Genomic DNA, 18369 nt, shown 5'->3' with positions numbered 1-18369 from the left:
ATGTGTTATCTATATTCTATTGTGAATAAAATATAAGTTTGAGATTATTCCGTTCCTTTTTTTTTACTCACAATTTGTACAGTGTCCTACTTATTTGGAATTGGATTTGTATAAACGGGTGACTGAGCAACAGAAATGTGACCCTTTTTTTCTACTGGATGTATGAAGTGTAGTGCAGGTGTTCTCTTTCCCCTGTGCTTTTCAATTGTGATCAATAACACAGATGCTTATTTGTGTCCCCTTCCTCAGGAGAGTTGCAGGAAGTGCCATGTGGTGTGGAAGGAGCATGCAGGAAAGACCTGTGAGCAGGTGCTGGAGAGGGATGAGATCCGGCTGCGGGTGGCCTTGTAAGTGCCTGACTGAAAACTCTTAGCTTGTTAATAATTCATCCGTGCACTATTGAGGGTACTCGATAGTGTAGCGAACCACCTGGGAGATCATTAGCATCCCTAATGCTGAGTCAGCTGTTTCCCCAGGCCTTTCTCATGGCAGGGTAAACACTTGCTGTATTTGATGGATTCCCTTGAGTGTTATGTTTGCAAATACCCATCATCCAGAGCTGCCCCTGTGTGCAGCGGGCATTCATGAGGAAGTGAACTGGAGTGTGGGTGTCTGTGTAAACTGATGCAGTGTGAAAGCAGCCTATCACTACTGCTCAGTCTCTGGACTGGACAGGATGTGGTCACCGGGCTTCCTTCCTATCATACACATGAATCAAAGACTGTGCATCCTGTTTACCCCGAACCTTTCTGTTACCTACATTTATAGAGACAGGAAAGTGACCCTGACTGGGCGATTGAGTTAAGTATGGTGTCACAAAGGCAGATTGTGTTTTCACATTTATGTGATACAGCAAGATAATATGTCTCTATATGTTACATACAAAATTAGTTTAAGAATTAAGTCGTTAATGGTATAAATGACAAATATTTTCTGAATGCTGACAGTACATTAAAAACAACATTATAGAGACAGAGCGACACACATCATAATCTGAAAACAATCCAATGCTTATAACAAAAAACAGAACAATGTCTAAAAACTGCTGTGTGACAAGGTGTACAGCAATCGAGCTAAAAACCCCAAAACTATGTTTTTATAAGCTGTTGACCCCCCCCCCCCCCCCCCCCCCCCAAGCCGCGAGATGTCGGTGTATTTCACGTTAGGCCGTTCAGTTGGATCATTTCTCAAACAAAAGGAAGGTTAGGAAAAGGGGCACTTACATAGAGCAATAAAATTGAGTTTCTTAATATATCTCCTCCTCTCAGATTCAAATTGGGTGGTGAAATAATCTTTTGCCATGTTAAAAACAAAGAATGTTTCCTGTCGCCGCTTACGTTTCCCTCTAGTGGGTGTAGTTCTCACAGTAACATGACATGTTGTTCTCTTTCTTTTGTGTCCTTAAACCCAAATTCTTTGAGTCTACAGCTTGTTTGCTGTACACCTTTTTTTGATTTTGAAGAGCGTTGATGTGCGCGGTCTCGCTCTTCTGTGGTCGACGTGTGCACAGGCGCGCTTTTCAGGGAGAAATGCTCATATAAGGAGTTCCATTCTCATCTACGCCTTTTCGATCCACGATCGCAAAAACAGTCGAAACTTGTACCAACCCGGAAGTAAGATTTTCGAAACAGAAATTCTCAGTCATTCTTCTAAATTATTATTTAAAACTTTGGCCATGTTTAGCATGAGAATCCATCTCTTTAACACTGTGAACAACTCTGAATACATGAAACAACATTGTACCCCCCCTTTAATGGAGAGCACTGGATTGTTTTCAGATTATGATGCGCGTCGCTCTGTCTCTATAACGTTGTTATATTTAAAATACTGTCTCGACAGGCAGATCACAGTGCTTGCATGTAAACTGAACTCAAGTGTCATTTGTTTCATGGCCAGTGAGGAAAAGATGACCGCTGCCCGTGTCAGGAAGTGCCACAAGTGTGCCGCAGGTCTGGTAAAGTCGGAGGGCTGCAACCGGATGTCGTGCCGCTGTGGCGCCTTCATGTGCTACCTCTGCCGTGAGCCTATTAACGGCTACAACCACTTCTGCCAGCACGCTCGCTCACCCGGCGCCCCCTGCCGACAGTGCAAGAAGTGCTCGCTGTGGACGGACCCCACGGTAAACCATGACACACTACACTTCTTTTGTTTTGAGAGAGGCTGCTTTCATGCTCAAAGCTTGAAAAGCAGCAGACACCTTTATTTTCTAGTTCTCCAGGTTTGGTGTAAAACATGTTCCAACCTTTTGTCCACTAGCCTGAGCTTATTTGTGCTCAGTTAAACACTCCTTTTACATGATGTACTTGCTGCTACTTTTTGACCCTCATTTTGGAATGTGTCTGGAATGGTTAATTGATTAAATTACATGATTTGCATTCTTGCTTTTATTTTAAATAACATTTTTTATTACTTTTTAAAATTGTTTACTTTGTTTTATAATTAACAGACAAAAGCATTTACATTTGAGTAGCATTATTTTTCAAGAGAATAAATTGTAATACATTATCATCTCTAGCCTGTGTTGCACTGATAGATTATTTGTAATAAGAGTGATTCAGTCTTAGGATGAACACCAGGTGATATATGGAGTTGTGTTGGTTTTGTATACAGGACTCTTCATGAGTATAACACAAGAGTGGAGCATGCTGCTTCTCATGCGTGTTGATTGTTTAGGAGTGCTGAGAGCTCTCCACTGCAGGAATACTGCAGCTACCGCACTCAACTGTCATGCATTAGCCGCATATTATATAATAGCAAACTGAGCGCTAAAGACATAGCACTCAGCAGGCCATGACTTAAGCACAAAGTGCTCATTCATTATTTACATCATGCTGGTTATTGTTCCATTTATTAATCATAAAAGGTTGTTATAAATACCTTCTTAGTAGATGGGTAAAATACACAAATATTGTATTAGATTTTAATGGTGAAAATCATCTACTCATACTCTCTTAGCTTATTCTTTTTATTAATTTTAAAAGTTATCTAGAAGAATATTCCTCTGTTTTTACACCCTAGCTGTAAACTCTAATTCATGTTGGTAATTTATGCATTACGCATTGATGCTGCTTGTTTATGACAAATCGTAATCAAGATTATTTATTGATATGGAAACATCAATCATTTATATACTTAAACCTTTTAATAGTGGATTTGAAATATAATTTGACTGAAAAACTAAACAATATATATACAGTACAGACCAAAAGTTTGGAAACATTACTATTTTTAATGTTTTTGAAAGAAGTTTCTTCTGCTTATCAAGCCTGCATTTATTTGATCAAAAATACAGAAAAAACAGTAATATTGTGAAATATTATTACAACTTAAAATAATAGTTTTCTATTTGAATATACTTTAAAAATAATAATTTATTCCTGTGATGCAAAGCTGAATTTTCAGCATCATTACTCCAGCCTTCAGTGTCACATGTAACATCCAGTCTATCACATGATCATTTAGAAATCATTCTAATATTCTGATTTATTATGAGTGTTGGAAACAGTTCTGCTGTCTAATATATTTGATGAATAAAAGGTTAAAAAGAACTGCATTTATTCAAAATAAAAAAAAATTCTAATAATATATATTCTTTACTATCACTTTTTATCAATTTAACACATCCTTGCTGAATAAAAGTATTGATTTTATTTAAAATAAAGAAAAAAAATTACTGACCCCAAATTACTGACCAGTAGTGTATATTGTTATTACAAAATATTTATATTTTAAAAACATAGCTTCTTTTTTTTTTTTTTTTACTTTTTATTCATCAAAGTATCCTAAAAAAGTATCACATGTTCTGAAAAAATATTAAGCAGCAGAACTGTTTCCAACTTTGATAATGAATCATCATATTAGAATAATTTCAAAAGGATCATGTGATAATGATCCTAAAAATTCAGCTTTGCATCACAGAAATAAATGATAATTTAATGTGTAATAAATTTAAAAACAATTATTTTAAATTGTAATAATATATCACAATATTAATTTTTTTTTTCTGTATTTTTGATCAAATAAATGCAGGCTTGATGAGCAGAAGAAACTTCTTTCAAAAGCATTAAAAATAGTAATGTTTCCAAACTTTTGGTCTGTACTGTATATTTATTTGTATTCCATTATTCTATAAATAATATATTTGGGTGAAAGCAGCCCATTGTGAAGGAAAGGGCTACACTGGATTTATAACACAAAAGCATCATTGTGGAATGGAATGTGGCCCAATATCAATCTCAATTATCTTGTTTTCATACTTGTTAAAAATTGCACAGCTCTACTCCACACCATAAAAAAAGAAAAAAAATTGAATTTCTTTTGTTCGGACTTCATATGTATCACGACCGGTGTGTAACTTAAGAGCTAGTGTTTGTCCCTGATTTTCACCATCAGAAAGACTGGACATTCTGCTCGCTCTCTTCCTTTTGTTGTTTTGTGGCAAAAATACATTTTGGGTTTGGCCCAACTTGAGGATGAGTACATGGTGATGGAACTGTCATTTTGGGGAAAAGTATCCCTACACAGTGAGCATGAGTGAGAAATCCCTTTCCGGTTGATCCAGGAGTTCCACTAATTATCCGATTAAGGCATTTGAATGGTGTTTCTGTGTGAAGAGCGCAGTCAGGGTGGCGTCCCGCTGGCAGCCTGGGGGCTGCAATTACTCCTCCATTCACAGCCGTGCCTAATCACCTGGCACCGTGCACCAGGCAGACTGATGAACTTGAGCTGTTTTGTGTTTGACTGATGAAGTGGACTCCTCCCAAGTTCATCTGATGTCCCATTTTGGTCCAGGCTGTGGTCTGACGTGGACATGGGCATCAGATTGTTTCTGGTGGGGTTTGCTGGTCTTTTCACATGATTGAACAGTAACCGGAGAGCCTAATTGCCGTGCCATTTTTGAAAGGCTTTTTTGTTTTCTCTACTTCTCCCCCCTTTCACTTTCTGTGTCTTTTTTCAATCCACAGCAAGACGATGAGCGAATCATTCAGGAGATTCAGAAAGAAGGGGAAGCGGAGCTAAATAAGAAGATCAGTCAGTCAGGTCAGTGTTCCTCAGCTGGACATCTTGAGTCTACCAGCTAAACCCCAGTGGTTTCTAATGATATTTTGTAATGTCTCCCTCAGAAAGCACAGGGAAGAGAGTGGGACCTCCCCCTGAGCCCATCCCAGCGAAGCGCCCACGGGTGACACCGCAGGCCCCTAACGCTGCTCCTCAGGCCGTGCGTGCCCCACTGCTCATCCCCCAGGTCATGCTGCCCGGCCCACAGCGTGTTTTCCTTCAGCCCATTCCAGCCCCCTACGTGCCCCCCTTGCCCAACCTCCCCCCAGTAAACTACAACCCACGTAACCTGAACTTTGACTTCAATATGCCTATGCACTATGGACCACCGCATCGCTTCTTCAGACCTCTTTGAGGGCACCATGGTACAAAGCACCACAGTCGAACTACTAAAAAAAATAATCCAGGCTTCTGTGTCTTAACTGTTAGCCCTCGCTGTTTTTTTTCTACGTATTTTGTAACAGGACCTAAACTGATTTTCTGGTGAGTTTTCAGGATGCCTGTTGGATTTTTTTTGAACGGCATACGAGTAAATCATATGAACACCTGTTAGTTTTCAGTTCAATAAAACAAAGACTTGACGGAACTTTAAACATTGTTCGTGAAATCAGTTCAAATATGTGTTGGTTTGGCTGGGATTTCCAATGATGTTCCCCGTGAGGTCATCAGAAGAAGGTCAACAAACCACTAATGTTTTTTTCATCCAGGGTTTTTCTTGCTCAACATCTTTCTCCTCGTGCAAATGCCTAGATTATTAGTTTAGATGGATATTGATGCCATTTCAGATCGGTAAATCAAAATGTAGGACCAGTTTTTGCTACTGATGTTTACACTGTTCAAAACTTTGGAATCTGAAAGACATTAACAGTATTAAGAAATTAATGCTTTTATTCAGCAAGGATGCATTAAATTGATTAAAAAGTCACAGTAAAGACAAAAGATTTTTATTTCAAATCAATGCTGGTCTTTTGAACATTATATTCTTCCAGAAATCCTGGAAAAAGTGTATCACAATTTTTACCAAGGTATTAAGCAACTGTTTTGCAATCTTGATAATGATAAGAAATGATTCTTGAGCAGCAAATCAGCATATTAGAATGATTTCTGAAGATTGTGTGACCCTGAAGACTGGAGGAATGATGCTGATAATTCAGCTTTGGCATAACAGGAATGAACTGCATTTAAAATATTACAATAGAAAGCAGTTTCACAATATTTACTGTTTTGACTGACTCCAGACCTCAGACATCGTTATTAGTTTTAACCCCCTAATACTTGTGAGTCATGAACTTTAAAAACACTGCAATATTCACAATTTCATGTCAGCGTAAATTGTGAATATTCAATTTGGTGCCCAGCCCTAGCTGGGATGTAACATTTGAGAGCTTATCAGGTTTGCATCACAAAGGGAAATGGAGGAGGAACTGTAAGCAGATGTAAATGGAGTGGTGGAGAACATACAAATTTAATTAGATACTAGACATTTCTTTGTTCTGGTACATCCTCACTGTGAGCTTGACAGTCTCTCTCATGGATGTTTGTAAATGTAGATCTGTTGAGCTATTTTTATGAATTTATAATTACTATCTCTTGCTTTCATATTCATACATGCTTCTTAATATATTTTCTGCACTGATAAGGGAAACCTGCAGAATTCAGCTGAATTGATTTAAGCAAACGTGTAGTCACATGAACAAAACTACAGCAAAATATCATGGGCAAAGATGGTCAGTTGTCAGTGATGCATGAAGCGCCGCTTACTCTGGTCTTTTCCGAACTTACTAGTTTTTAGTTGGTCAATTTCTGTCCGAAGTTAACCAAGTGTGTGGGGAGCACGTCCATCACTAAAAATGACCAAACCCTTCAGATTCCTAATGCACCGGCAGAATTTTGGCTTACAAAGGCAAATGTGTTCACACCCTTATGCAGAGAGTGTTACAGTCATACTGGTAGCTAAAAGCATTATCAAATGAATCAAAATTTGTAATAAATGAACATGCAAATGTTTACTGCAAAATGTGTGAATGACAGCCGTTCCACTTCTGCAGAGCGTTTTCTCGTGAGTTCTTTTGGCTCGTAATCCATGTGGACCTGCTAATCTGACACACAACAACAACATCTGACAGAATGATTCAGGAACTCTTGCTTCTGATTTATGTAATGCAGGCCATCAGTGCCAAAGATCAATACATTATCAAGCATTAAGCTGTTGTTATTCCGCACGGCGGCCCGTAATGCCTGTAAAGTGGCTTGTTTATTGTGTTGTATTGCGTGACTCGTTCATTGGCGTGACTGGTGCAGTGAGACTCCCACAGAGAGTCCCGTTCTCTTGCCCAGAGCTTCAACAAAGAGCCACAGCTCTTGCTCACTAATGGAGCCCACAGGATCCTCACCTTCAGCTCTCCTGTGTCCCCTCTGCCCCGGGCTTTATTCAGACCCCTCACGCCTCTTAAAGCACATTACTCATCCTCACAGAGTACGAGGCTCTTACAGAAGCCCTTTCTTTGGTGAAATCAAAGGGATGGTGGTGTGGAGACCAATCAAACCAGCAAAATAACACAATCCTGAAAAGATCAGGATAATCTGGTCATTTTTTACTCCCATGTGTTGTTGGTGGTGTATCTGAGCACCGGTGTACCACACCTGACGCTGTGCAGGCGAATGAAGGGTCTAAGTTTGACATGGTAACCTCCTAATGGGTCAGCAGATGGACGGTCTTTAGGCCTGTAGGCCTGCAGGTGTGAAGGGTCGACCCTGGCAGCTTGTGCTAAACGCACCCACAAATTAAGAGCTTCCTGAAACTGGATCTGTGCCCCTGAATCTTCTGCATCATGTTTCCTCAAGTATCTCATTCTGAAAAATAAAGCTTCTTTTTGGCTTCTTTTTTTAAGAACGTTAAACAACCATGGAACCTTTCAAGATGTTCTTCACATTAAGAAAAAATGGTTCTTTTCAGAACTTTTCACTGAAAGGTTTTTTTAAAGAACTCATAATGGTTATTCTATGGCATTCCTGTGAAAACCCCAATTTTGGAACACTCTTAAAAATAAAGGTTTCAAAAAGTTTTCTAATTGATTCCAGCGACAAACACTTTTTGGGTTCCTCAAAACTTTTTTTTTTTTAATTTTGATCATTTTAATAACTGAAAGGTAGTTTGGGGGACCAGAAATCTGCTTCTGTGGCATCATGCCGAAAACCTCTTTTTGGAACACTGAATTATAACAGTTACATTGTGGTTTGTGGATATGTGTCAGGTCAACCTGAAGCTAGATTGCAATTCTTCAATGTTATGTTAATGTACGGATGATTTCCAGAGGGATGGTCAATGTATCCAATAATCAGCCTGAAGGGAAGTCATGTTAAGATTTCCTCCTTTTGTGTTTGCTGAAGTGTTAATGTTGTGAAGGGCTGGACTTGCAGTCATGAGAGTGTCATCATGCCCCGTTGTGATCTCCTAGGCGGTGGTCACACATTGCAGTGATTTCCTGGGGTCAGTGATAGTCATGTGACTTTATCTGCTGTCCATGATATTATAAACTCCCAGAGATTAGGTTATTTACTTAGGAAGGAGATATGTGTGGGGATGCAAATGCAATCATTTCCATTTAACTGAACAGTTTAACCTGATCACTAGTAAATGTATTGGATTTACTTTATGGATTTACTTAAAATTTATTTATTTGGCTATAATTTGCATGTCAGTCTTTTCCTTATATAATGGAAACATCATTTTGGCATACAAACCTCTGCAGTATAAACACTATTATTCAAAGGTTTTGGGGCCAGTCAATTTAAGAATTTAATACTTTTATTCAGCAAGAACATTAAATTGCTTAGAAGTGAAAATAAAGATATTTATAATGTTACAAAATATTTTTATTTCAAATAAATGAGGTTATTTTCTTTATTTTCTATTTATCAAAGAATGCTGGAAAAAAACAAGAATACTGGTTTACACAAAAATATTAAGCTGGAAAAGAGTTTCAACATTGATAATAATAAGAAAAGGTTTCTTGAGCAGCAAATCATCATATTAGAATGACTTCTGTAGGATCATGTGACACTGAAGACTGGAGTAATGATGCTGATAATTCAGCTTTACCATCACAGGAATAAATCACTTTTTTAAATGATATTTTATAGTTATTTTCTGGGAAAATAAATGAAAATTGAAAATGCAAGATATTTTTCAAGGCCAAATGTAAGATAAGATCAAGGGTCTAAAGTCACGGATAGAGGCCTACTGTTTCAGTTACTATTTAAAAAAATATATCAGGCAGCATACCTTGTGAGTACGTCCTGTTCCTTTTCACACATATCACAATGCAAATGCATGCAAAACTTCGAAACCACATGTATAATGAGAGAAATGTCCTGACATTTGTCACAGTGCAAACATTGTTGGCCACATCGGTGCAAAGCTGTTGCTCTGCTCTGATGTGTTTATTCAAATGCCATCCACCGGTCCATCATGTGAATCTGAATTCAGCCTCTGTGATCTCAGCTTGCACCTGCGTCTCATGAAAATCATGACTAAATGAAGAAATCCTGGCCACCTGAAATACTGCAGTTCCAGTCCCACCGTCAACCCCCCACAATACAGCCCTTTCAAATGACATGCTCTGAGTTACCATGGAAACACTGGCCCCTCAGGCTGGATCATTTAACCCTTTCAGTCTTAGTTCCTGAATTGAAATGCTCATGGCGTCATCTTCCGCTGTATTTGTAATCTAATATAACACTCATGAAGACTAATAGTTATAAGACGATTCATGAAGACTATTAGTCTACCTGTCAATCTGGTGCATGCATATTTATTGAACTCACAAATTTCTGATGGGCTTCCTGTTCAATAAACCTAATTTCCCAGCTTAGAGAGTATGATGCACACTCTTTGTTTCTGGGATGGCTGTGTATGCTGGACGGATCAGTCTACAGCAGTACCATTTCAGTTTTTCCACTTAAAAAAAATGTTTTATTCAATGTGTTAACTTGCATTTGTTGCAATTAGTATGTGATCTGGGTATCTCCATTTAAAAATGTCTGTTATTTTTCATGTTCAATTAAGTGGCTTTTCTGCGGGTTTTATTGAAATATTGTGGTTTTTAAATCTTTTTATAGCTTGCAGCAAAGATCACATGCTTTCAATTTGTATTTCTATCTGCGGTTTAGATACGGAAGCTCCTTCTTTGTACAGCGTAGTGTCCGTTCAGTTACAATTTTAGGCTGAACTTCTGTAGCAGTTTGCAAACTGCTGCTCCAGCAATAACACTGAACAAAAGCCTCATTGGTGGAGCGGCCAACAGCTTAAAAAAATTAGATGGAGTTGCGATCTCAGGAGAAAACTATTTTCTCTCATTCTGCTGCAGCGGAGGTAAGCTTTCCAAAACTCTGGGAGCTGCGCTCATACTTCACCAATGCCTGCTCAAGCTTAATGACAATTACCATATCACTTCACAAGAAGAAAAGTGTGTTGATCATTGGTTTGCCACTTAAAGAGAACTAATATTTCTAGATGTTTCTTTTCTAGAATTAAAAACAATTTCATATTCAAAGTTTCATATTCAAACCATATTTATTTCCAGATTTCATTTGTACCCATGGCACATGAGGAAACATAACCATAATATCAAAACAATATAAAAAGTCATTTGTAAAGACTTTACAAAGTATAATGTGGAATGTCTTTTCCCCCCCAATAATAAGGCACAGTCATTATCATTCCATTAGCAATGGGAGATCATTATCATGTGAAATGATAGCTCTATTCTTAAATAACGAGAAGTTCAGCTCAGAGGGACTCCGTTATTTTGACGCACACCTAAAAACCAATTAAGCACCAGTTTAACCTCAGGCTTAAAACTTCTGGTGTGAGAACTAAGCAATCTGGTGTGAAGTTTTACGGTCTTAATTTGGGGTTTTTGTCTGAGGTGTAATGTGTATAAAGGAATGAGGTTTATGATAATGTCTGTGCCTACTCAAAAACAACAACAAAAAAACATTTAAGTTACTTTTCCAGATTAGACCACTGCATGAGTCCAGTGAACCCAGATCCGCCATTCCTTTGAGAAATTGTCCGGTTTAAAGGGGAAAAGTGGTTTCATTTAGCATAAATACTATGTTGAACCTGCAACAACATACCTCACGTCAGTATCTTCATGCTCAATGTACCGATGACATCACTTTCCAGTTGCAGAAAACAATTTCCACTTTAATATCTATACTTTTTTCCCCACCAATTTGCAATTTCAAGCGTAACCCTAATTGTGAGATGAGGGACTGTACGTTACCAATCCAGTTCTCTTGGATTTCCTGTTTTTAAACATTAAAATTAATTCTAATGGCACAAGATCGTTTGGCAGTACACGAAGCACTGCGGTACTTCAAACACCAAAACAAAACAAAACAGTTGAGCTCCTTGCCTTTTCAGTGGCCTGAGAGCTTCCTTCATAACTCTTGTCAAGTGTACGGAAAGAAAAAAAAACGAAACATTCATACATTTACCTCTAAATATTGCCTTAGTCCTCGGGTCATGAGGGTAGGTACTTATGACTGGCAATACAGTGGGAAGCATTACATCATCAATAGCTCAATATCAATAATAACATATTTTGCTCTGTGTTAATATTAAGAGTGCGATACAGGACTGTGCAAAGACTAGGAAGAGGGATCACGCTACAATCCGGTACATCAAAATCCTGTGGCTCAATGTGTGGTGCTGGGATTGCCAAGCATAGTCGATCTTCCAGAGACTGAAGCGACTTGTCGATTAGTATGACAGATTAAGAGATGACATTAGATGTGCTAAACCACAAAACATAAATTTGGATGCCAGTTTAGTCCCAGAAGTCCCAGTTTTGGCCACTTGTCATCAATGAAAACCGCACAACACAGCGGTAATGCTGTGGCACACAAACCCTGAAGTATTTAGACAGAATCGAGTATACGTGACTAGAAGTAAGACCCTTCCCCTTGGGTTTCTCTCTGCTATGGGCCTGTGTGCTCACTCGTATTCAAAAACCATATTCAAAATGCATAACAGAAAGGGAAAAACTGGAAAGAAAAAGCCACAGTGGTTATGCAAGTGTTTTTAGTACTCCCACATAGTGGAGGTGTCCAGATCGTCGGCGTTGGCCTTCAGAACACCTGCGTGATCGCCCTTCAGATACTTCCCCTCAGGTGACTTGATAGCCACTTTGTTGTAGTCGCAAAACTCGAGGAAGAAGTCCACCGGGGTGTCGCTACTGCTGAGCACGTTCGACTCACTGCCCACCATCCAGTATTTCCCTGTGGAGTCTGAGAGGATAAACCTGTTAAAACCTGGCTTTTTTCTTCTTTCCAAAGAGAAAGTCTAAATTAGAAACATTAAAGTGCAAACACACCTCGCAAGCTATAGGCTCCATCTCTGAACTCCAACCCAAAGACATCATATGAGGAGCGGTTGGAGTCCAGGGTGCCGGTCACCTTCCTGCAGCCAATGAAGCCATGCTCCCCTCTCAGCACGATGAGGGGCCTATTGATGAGCTTCATCAGGAACTCCTCGGTCTCACCTGAAAAAACAAGCTTCTAAATTAAGATTGTGCTATTGAAGTGCTCCACTTAACATCTATTTCTCAACACGTTTACTAAATCACTGGAGAATTTCCAAACAAGAGGTTGAACCAGAGGAAACCATGCTACACCCCACCTGCTGTGTCAATAGTGGCAGCCAGCTGTCCGTTCTTTTTGGCAGCCACATATTTTCCATTGTTGGCACGCAGGGTTATCTTCTTCCCACGCCACTCAATGTCAAAGTAGCAGTTAGCAGACCTGGTTGTTGTAGAGATTATACATTAAACTATAAAATATAAAAGATACTCCAAAATGATACTCCCATCAGCAAAAAGATTATCAAAAATTGAAAATTAATGCATGAGGTTTTAGTGCTTATAGATTTATTTTAACTGATTGCAAGATACCCTTTACAATCTAATTATATGAATGTTGTATAGTTAATGCAAGACATAAAAAATAGGCCCACCAACAGGCATAAATTGTTTAGTCTAAAGACTGTTAGTATGAAAAGACTGACAATACTAAGCGGTCTTCATGATGGCATGTTCCTGTGATTCACACTCACTTCGTAGAGGCAGTGCACTGAAGGCCACCATTAGCTGTGAGGGTCCAGTATTTGCCAGTGCAGGTCCTGAAGGCACACTGCTTCGTGTCCTTACTGATTTCCATCTGGAAAGTCTCCTGGTCACCTTCTTCATCCTGGTTGGCCGAGAGGTCCATGCCTGTCAAACACAAAAACATATCATACTGTAAACCACATTATAACCACCACCAATCCCTTGGCTTACATCAGTGTGAGCACACAACACATCTTAGATCTGGATCAGCCATGTGGAGTGAGCAGAGAGCTCGGCAGATTTAGGAATGCTGATCTTTGAGATTACTTGACTAAAGAGTGTTTAATGCTATCGACTATTACTCTGGCAATTGCTTTGGCCTCCACACACACACACACACACACAAGATTACTTGACTAAAAAGTGTTTAATGCTATCGACTATTACTCTGGCAATTGCTTTTGGCCTCCACACACACACACACACACACACACATACACACACAGAGTTAATCCCCTTAAGAATTTCTGACTGTCATATATTTCAGGATGCTTAGTGGGAGGCTTCAGGACAACAATAGTCAATGCATCCAGTGAGTAGTTTAGATTAATGGATCATTCATGGATTAGATTCAAGCTCTGTGAAAGACCAGACCACCAGTCCTCTACTGCAGGAAATCTAATTAAACTCCATTGTGTGCATTTACAAACACAGTCATCAGATACATTTAGCATTTATGGTCTCTGAAGAAGAAAACAGAAGACCAGTTCTTGAACAGAAATATTAAAGCTGCATGAAAACAAACATCTACAAGATGAAGGTACAGCTAGAATTTTTATGAATATTTACTCTGAGAATGAATCCTAGAACATTTAATCGGAGAAATCAAGACTCTTTTTTAGATTGCCATGGTTTATTTTTCAAACATGCATGGTCAAACACGTCATCTATATGTTTAATCTGTGATTCACCATGATTGCTTTCATGTTCCAGTTTCACCAAGCTCGTAATACAGCTATAGAAAATTGCGTATTAGCACTGCTGCGGCCTGGCCTCTGGAAGGCAGATTGAGTTTCCCCAAAAAAATGCGTGCCTGAATGAGCAAGGAAAATAAATGGCCAAGATGAGAAACACATGGCTGCAAATGGAAGATCTGCAAAAGAGAATGACTAAGACGCCCGGAGACTTGCTCTAAATCAGTCTCAGGCATGACAAGAGGGGAAAAAAATCCCCTCAATCATTCTAGGGAGGTATGCATCCTCACCCGACATTTAAATGGTTTGGGAGGTGTTAAGACACCAGCAGACACACCCCCAACCCCCATCGCTCGACTGCGAATGGTTGATCCACACGAAAACTGCAGGGCTTCATTTCCCCAGTGAATAGCCTTTAACCTTAGAAGCACAATATTGTAGGAATATACATTTTGGATATTTTAAGTCAATTTCATAATTATAGTGATCTGCCAAACACTCAGCCAACAGGATGAAGCAGCTGCAATCATGTAGCAGCACAGACAAATAATCCCCAAATGAATACAAAATATAATGCAAGATACTGTTGGAAAACCATCTAAGCATTTACGCAATGACATACATCCGATGTCCTTGCCACAAAGGAAGGAAGAGCAGGCAAGCGAGCAGGGAGACTCATAATCTTTTAAAGCAGATGTATTTAAGCAAGTGTACATCAGTGTTTTAGGTGCGTGCTGAAATGGCTAAACTTGTGCATAGCGAGGCTCCATTGTTCTGCGTGCTGGGCTGCCTAAAGACTCTCAGCAGCTGGGCTGAATGGTGAGCTGGGGCCCAGAGCATGCGGTCTTTGTTCTCCTTCTACCCTCAGCACACGTCTGAAATCTCGGCCCCCTCACAAATTCTCTCAAAGGAACATGACACAAACATTGAGTCATATTCTCTAAGGATTGTATCCCTGAAGGCAAATATTTGATCTAGGCAAGAATGAGCATTGGTGAGGTCTCTATGTTGTAAGATGCTGTGCATCATAATTAAGTCCAGATCACTGTAAGCAAATGGCATGAACTGCTTTTTAAGGATAGATGCAATCTTGCACTACCACAAGGCTAAATGAATCGCAAACATAAAAGAAGTTAAGTCTAGGAAACAAAGGCCATATAGAAAAATCATGACCTGCAGAGACCACGTGCCTCTTGGCACAGGCCCAACACACTGGCACTGGCACTGCCTCATCTAGCAATACTGGCTAAAACAGAGCTGGGATTGCCAAACAAATCCCAGACATCCTCACGTAATGATGCCATTTATATCTTTCAATTAAATTTTATTCAATTTAGCAGTTATTAAAACAAAGCAGATCATCTCATTTCATTTTCAGCAGTAATAGGGCAGCAAAGCTGTAATGGCGACACTGAAAATCACAATATTTCACCAATAGAGCGTTAAGCAGTGTATAATTTAATCTATTATTTCAGTCTGGCAGTCTCAGGTCAATTCTTCTGGGTGTTTACAGTAATGATTGCCTTCACTCTCAACTTAATTACAGCACACTGGCCTCTCCAAACTACAGCCGTTATGGAATTTACAGAAGAATGATTGAGAAAAGCTGCAGACAAGGGCTTGAGCATCGATTTCATTCTCAGCTAACAGATTTCTATTGTGACAATAACCAGAGTACTGTAACCCATAGAGAGTCATCAGACAGAAAAAAAACATAATAATAATAATAATAATAAAAGCAAAATTAAGATATCACCAGGAAACATTTGCGAGTAGACCAGGATCTTCAAAGTGAAGCATATGGATTTTTTTCTCTCTTTTCCCGCATTTGCACTGATCCACCCCTGGGCTCTGCCCATTTCCCCACAACCACAAGAAAAGGAAAATAGTGGAATACCTATAATTAAGAATGCGCTGTAGATAATTATGGAGGATTTACAGGAACCCAACCCTGACTGGTGTACTCTTGCATAAACGAGCACACAAGTAACTGACAATAAATAAAGCAGCATCGTTTACCTTGCCTGGTGGACACATTCCTGTCGTTGCCAGCGGTGAGGACCACTTGAGGGTGGCTCTGCTCCAGAACAAAAAGCTCGTCTTTGCCAACCTTCGAGCTCTTGCCGGACTTCATGGTTCCACTGGGACCAGAGGGAGCCAGGTACTTCCCAGTGCAGTCTCTGAAGGCAACCTTCCCGGACCTGAACTCCAGCGTGTACCCCGTGTTCTTGTCAGGGTTTGGGGACAGGCTTCCGTCGTTCTTCAGGAACCGGTTGTCAGATGTCTGTAAGTGGTATCTCTGGTCCTGGAAGACCAAGGTGATGAGGGAATCGACGCCCCAGGGAACGTCTCGATCAATGGCGATCTCGCTCTGCTCGGTGCTCAGGTGCGCGTATCTTTTTCTTGTGACGCTGAATATGTTGACCTGGGGGTGCATGGCAATGTGCACGCTCCATTTCTCTGCGATGGAGATGGTCTGAGCGAAGCAGGTGATTCTGTCCTCGGTGCCGCCCAGGTAGCGCTTGTGAGGCTCAGACTGCAGCGACCAGCGCCCATCATCATGTGCAGTGATCACGAACCGACAGTCCTCGCTCGGGGTCTCGCTGTCACCCGTCACGTTGCCGTCTTTGTCAGCCGCGATGTATCTCCCCAGATGGCTCTTCAGGTAGAAGGTGTTCGAGTCGTCGCCGTTCTGCTCCAAGGTCCAGATCTGTTTCTTCTTCATGCTGGTGGCTGATGCATTGATCTTGAAGCCGAACGTTTCAGCTGTGAGGTATTTGTTCCCACAGTTGATCAGTCCGAATTGGATCTGGAGCATGTCGCTGGTTCCGTTTGCACTCATGATTCTTCTCGGCCTTGCTGGAATGGGTTCTGCTGGTGCACCGTTGATGATGTTGACGGGTCTCTTTGTTTGAAGGAGCGAGCGTGCGCGCGCCTCTCTCTCTGCAGCCTCACATCGCGAGCGCACAGACACAGCTGTAGCTTTTATACAGATGAGTGATGTCACGCGCGCCGTCCCGCCTTCCTTCATCTCTCTCTCACAGCCCAAAATGAGTTGGTAAAACACAGAATTGGATAATATTCTCACTACTAAAATATATTGGATATATTGCGTAAAATAGACGCGAGCATCCTAGCGCGTTGAAGAGATGTCGAACTCTGTCGTGCACTTAAAAAAATGAACGTTCTAAAAAAAAATTACTCGCACTCATGTCGTGCCAATCCTGTCCAATCCACGCAGGATTGTATTTAAAATCTATGGACAAAAAAAGGGTCAACATAGGCTATATGAACCTGGACCACAAAACCAGTCATACGGGTAAATGTTCTGAAATTGAGATTTATACATTATATGAATAACTAAGCATTCCATTGATGTGTGGTTTGTTAGGATAGGACAATATTTGGCAGAGATACAACTATTTAAATATCTGGAATCTGAGGGTAAAAAAAAAAATCGCCTATAAAGTTGTCAAAATGAAGGCCTTAGCAATGCATATTACTAACCAAAAATTCAGTTTTGTTATATTTACGGTAGGAAATTTACAAAATATCTTAATGGAACATGATCTTTACTTAATGCTCTAATGATTTTTGGCATAAAAGAAAAAATATCTAATTTTGACCCATACAGTGTATCACTGGCTATTGCTTTAAATATACCCGTGCTTCTTGGTTTTGTGCTCCAGGGTCACATATCTTTTGTTCACACACAGAAAAAAAAAAAAGTTTGGCTAGACATGAAGGTGAATGATGACAGAGCAGTACGTATGGTGTAAAATAAAGTAGGCCTATTTTAAAATTGAAAAATTTTAAGGAAATAAAAATAGATGGCAAATAACATAACATAACAGATCTTGGTATCTGGGTTACATAAATGTACATATCATTTGTGTGCTGCATGATGAGTCTCTCAGCAGTTGTTTTACTTCAGGACAAATGCCACTTCGCCGGCCAGAGAGAGGATGAGGAAACACAATGCAGTGTTTATTCTGCACAAAGATATATTCACAGGCTGCACATGTTGGTCAGTGGGTTCAGGAAGGTCTAGTCAAATAAACAGCAGCTTCATCCAAATACCACTGGCACCGTTTCAACAGCAGCACACAGGCATGAGAAAATGATGCAGGACAAACATTCCACAGTGTTTGTCTGTCTTTGTAGTTACTATGATTCTTACATATGACTTATAAATCACATATTCCTTAAAAATGCTTGAAATGTCT

At 39.8% G+C, this 18369-nt stretch overlaps 2 protein-coding genes across 3 annotated transcripts in view; one reads left to right on the top strand and one right to left on the bottom strand.

Annotated features, from left to right (window-relative positions):
- The window catches only part of LOC132149423 (E3 ubiquitin-protein ligase RNF216-like), a 29096-nt gene extending 23104 nt beyond the window's left edge, over window positions 1-5992 (top strand). For both annotated transcript variants that reach the window (XM_059558659.1, XM_059558650.1), the window contains exons 14-17: window positions 250-347; window positions 1897-2119; window positions 4965-5040; window positions 5124-5992. In XM_059558659.1, coding sequence (XP_059414642.1) covers window positions 250-347; window positions 1897-2119; window positions 4965-5040; window positions 5124-5413 — 687 coding nt within the window. In that variant the 3' untranslated portion in view covers window positions 5414-5992. The remainder of the gene's footprint in view (window positions 1-249; window positions 348-1896; window positions 2120-4964; window positions 5041-5123) is intronic.
- A 5318-nt stretch (window positions 5993-11310) lies between these two features.
- On the bottom strand, window positions 11311-17115 carry LOC132149396 (fascin-like). Its single transcript, XM_059558596.1, has 5 exons — window positions 16163-17115; window positions 13178-13334; window positions 12746-12867; window positions 12441-12608; window positions 11311-12354 (listed from the first exon to the last, which is right to left on the bottom strand). The coding sequence occupies exons 1-5, from the start codon at window positions 16983-16985 to the stop codon at window positions 12149-12151; spliced, it is 1476 nt and encodes a 491-aa protein (XP_059414579.1). The 5' UTR covers window positions 16986-17115; the 3' UTR covers window positions 11311-12148.
- Window positions 17116-18369: the final 1254 nt, after the last annotated feature.

This window comes from Carassius carassius, chromosome 1 (assembly GCF_963082965.1).
Source record: "Carassius carassius chromosome 1, fCarCar2.1, whole genome shotgun sequence".
Classification (NCBI taxonomy): Eukaryota; Metazoa; Chordata; class Actinopteri; order Cypriniformes; family Cyprinidae; genus Carassius; species Carassius carassius.
This window is presented reverse-complemented; position numbering and strand designations above follow the sequence as displayed.

Excerpts from the sequence above, each read along its gene's own strand:
- LOC132149396 (XM_059558596.1), bottom strand. The coding sequence starts at position 16,985 with ATGAGTGCAAACGGAACCAGCGACATGCTCCAGATCCAATTCGGACTG. Across the intron at positions 13,335-16,162 it reads GAATGTGTCCACCAGGCAAG|GCATGGACCTCTCGGCCAAC; the intron begins GTAAACGATGCT and ends TGTGTTTGACAG. Across the intron at positions 12,868-13,177 it reads CAGTGCACTGCCTCTACGAA|GTCTGCTAACTGCTACTTTG; the intron begins GTGAGTGTGAAT and ends TACAACAACCAG.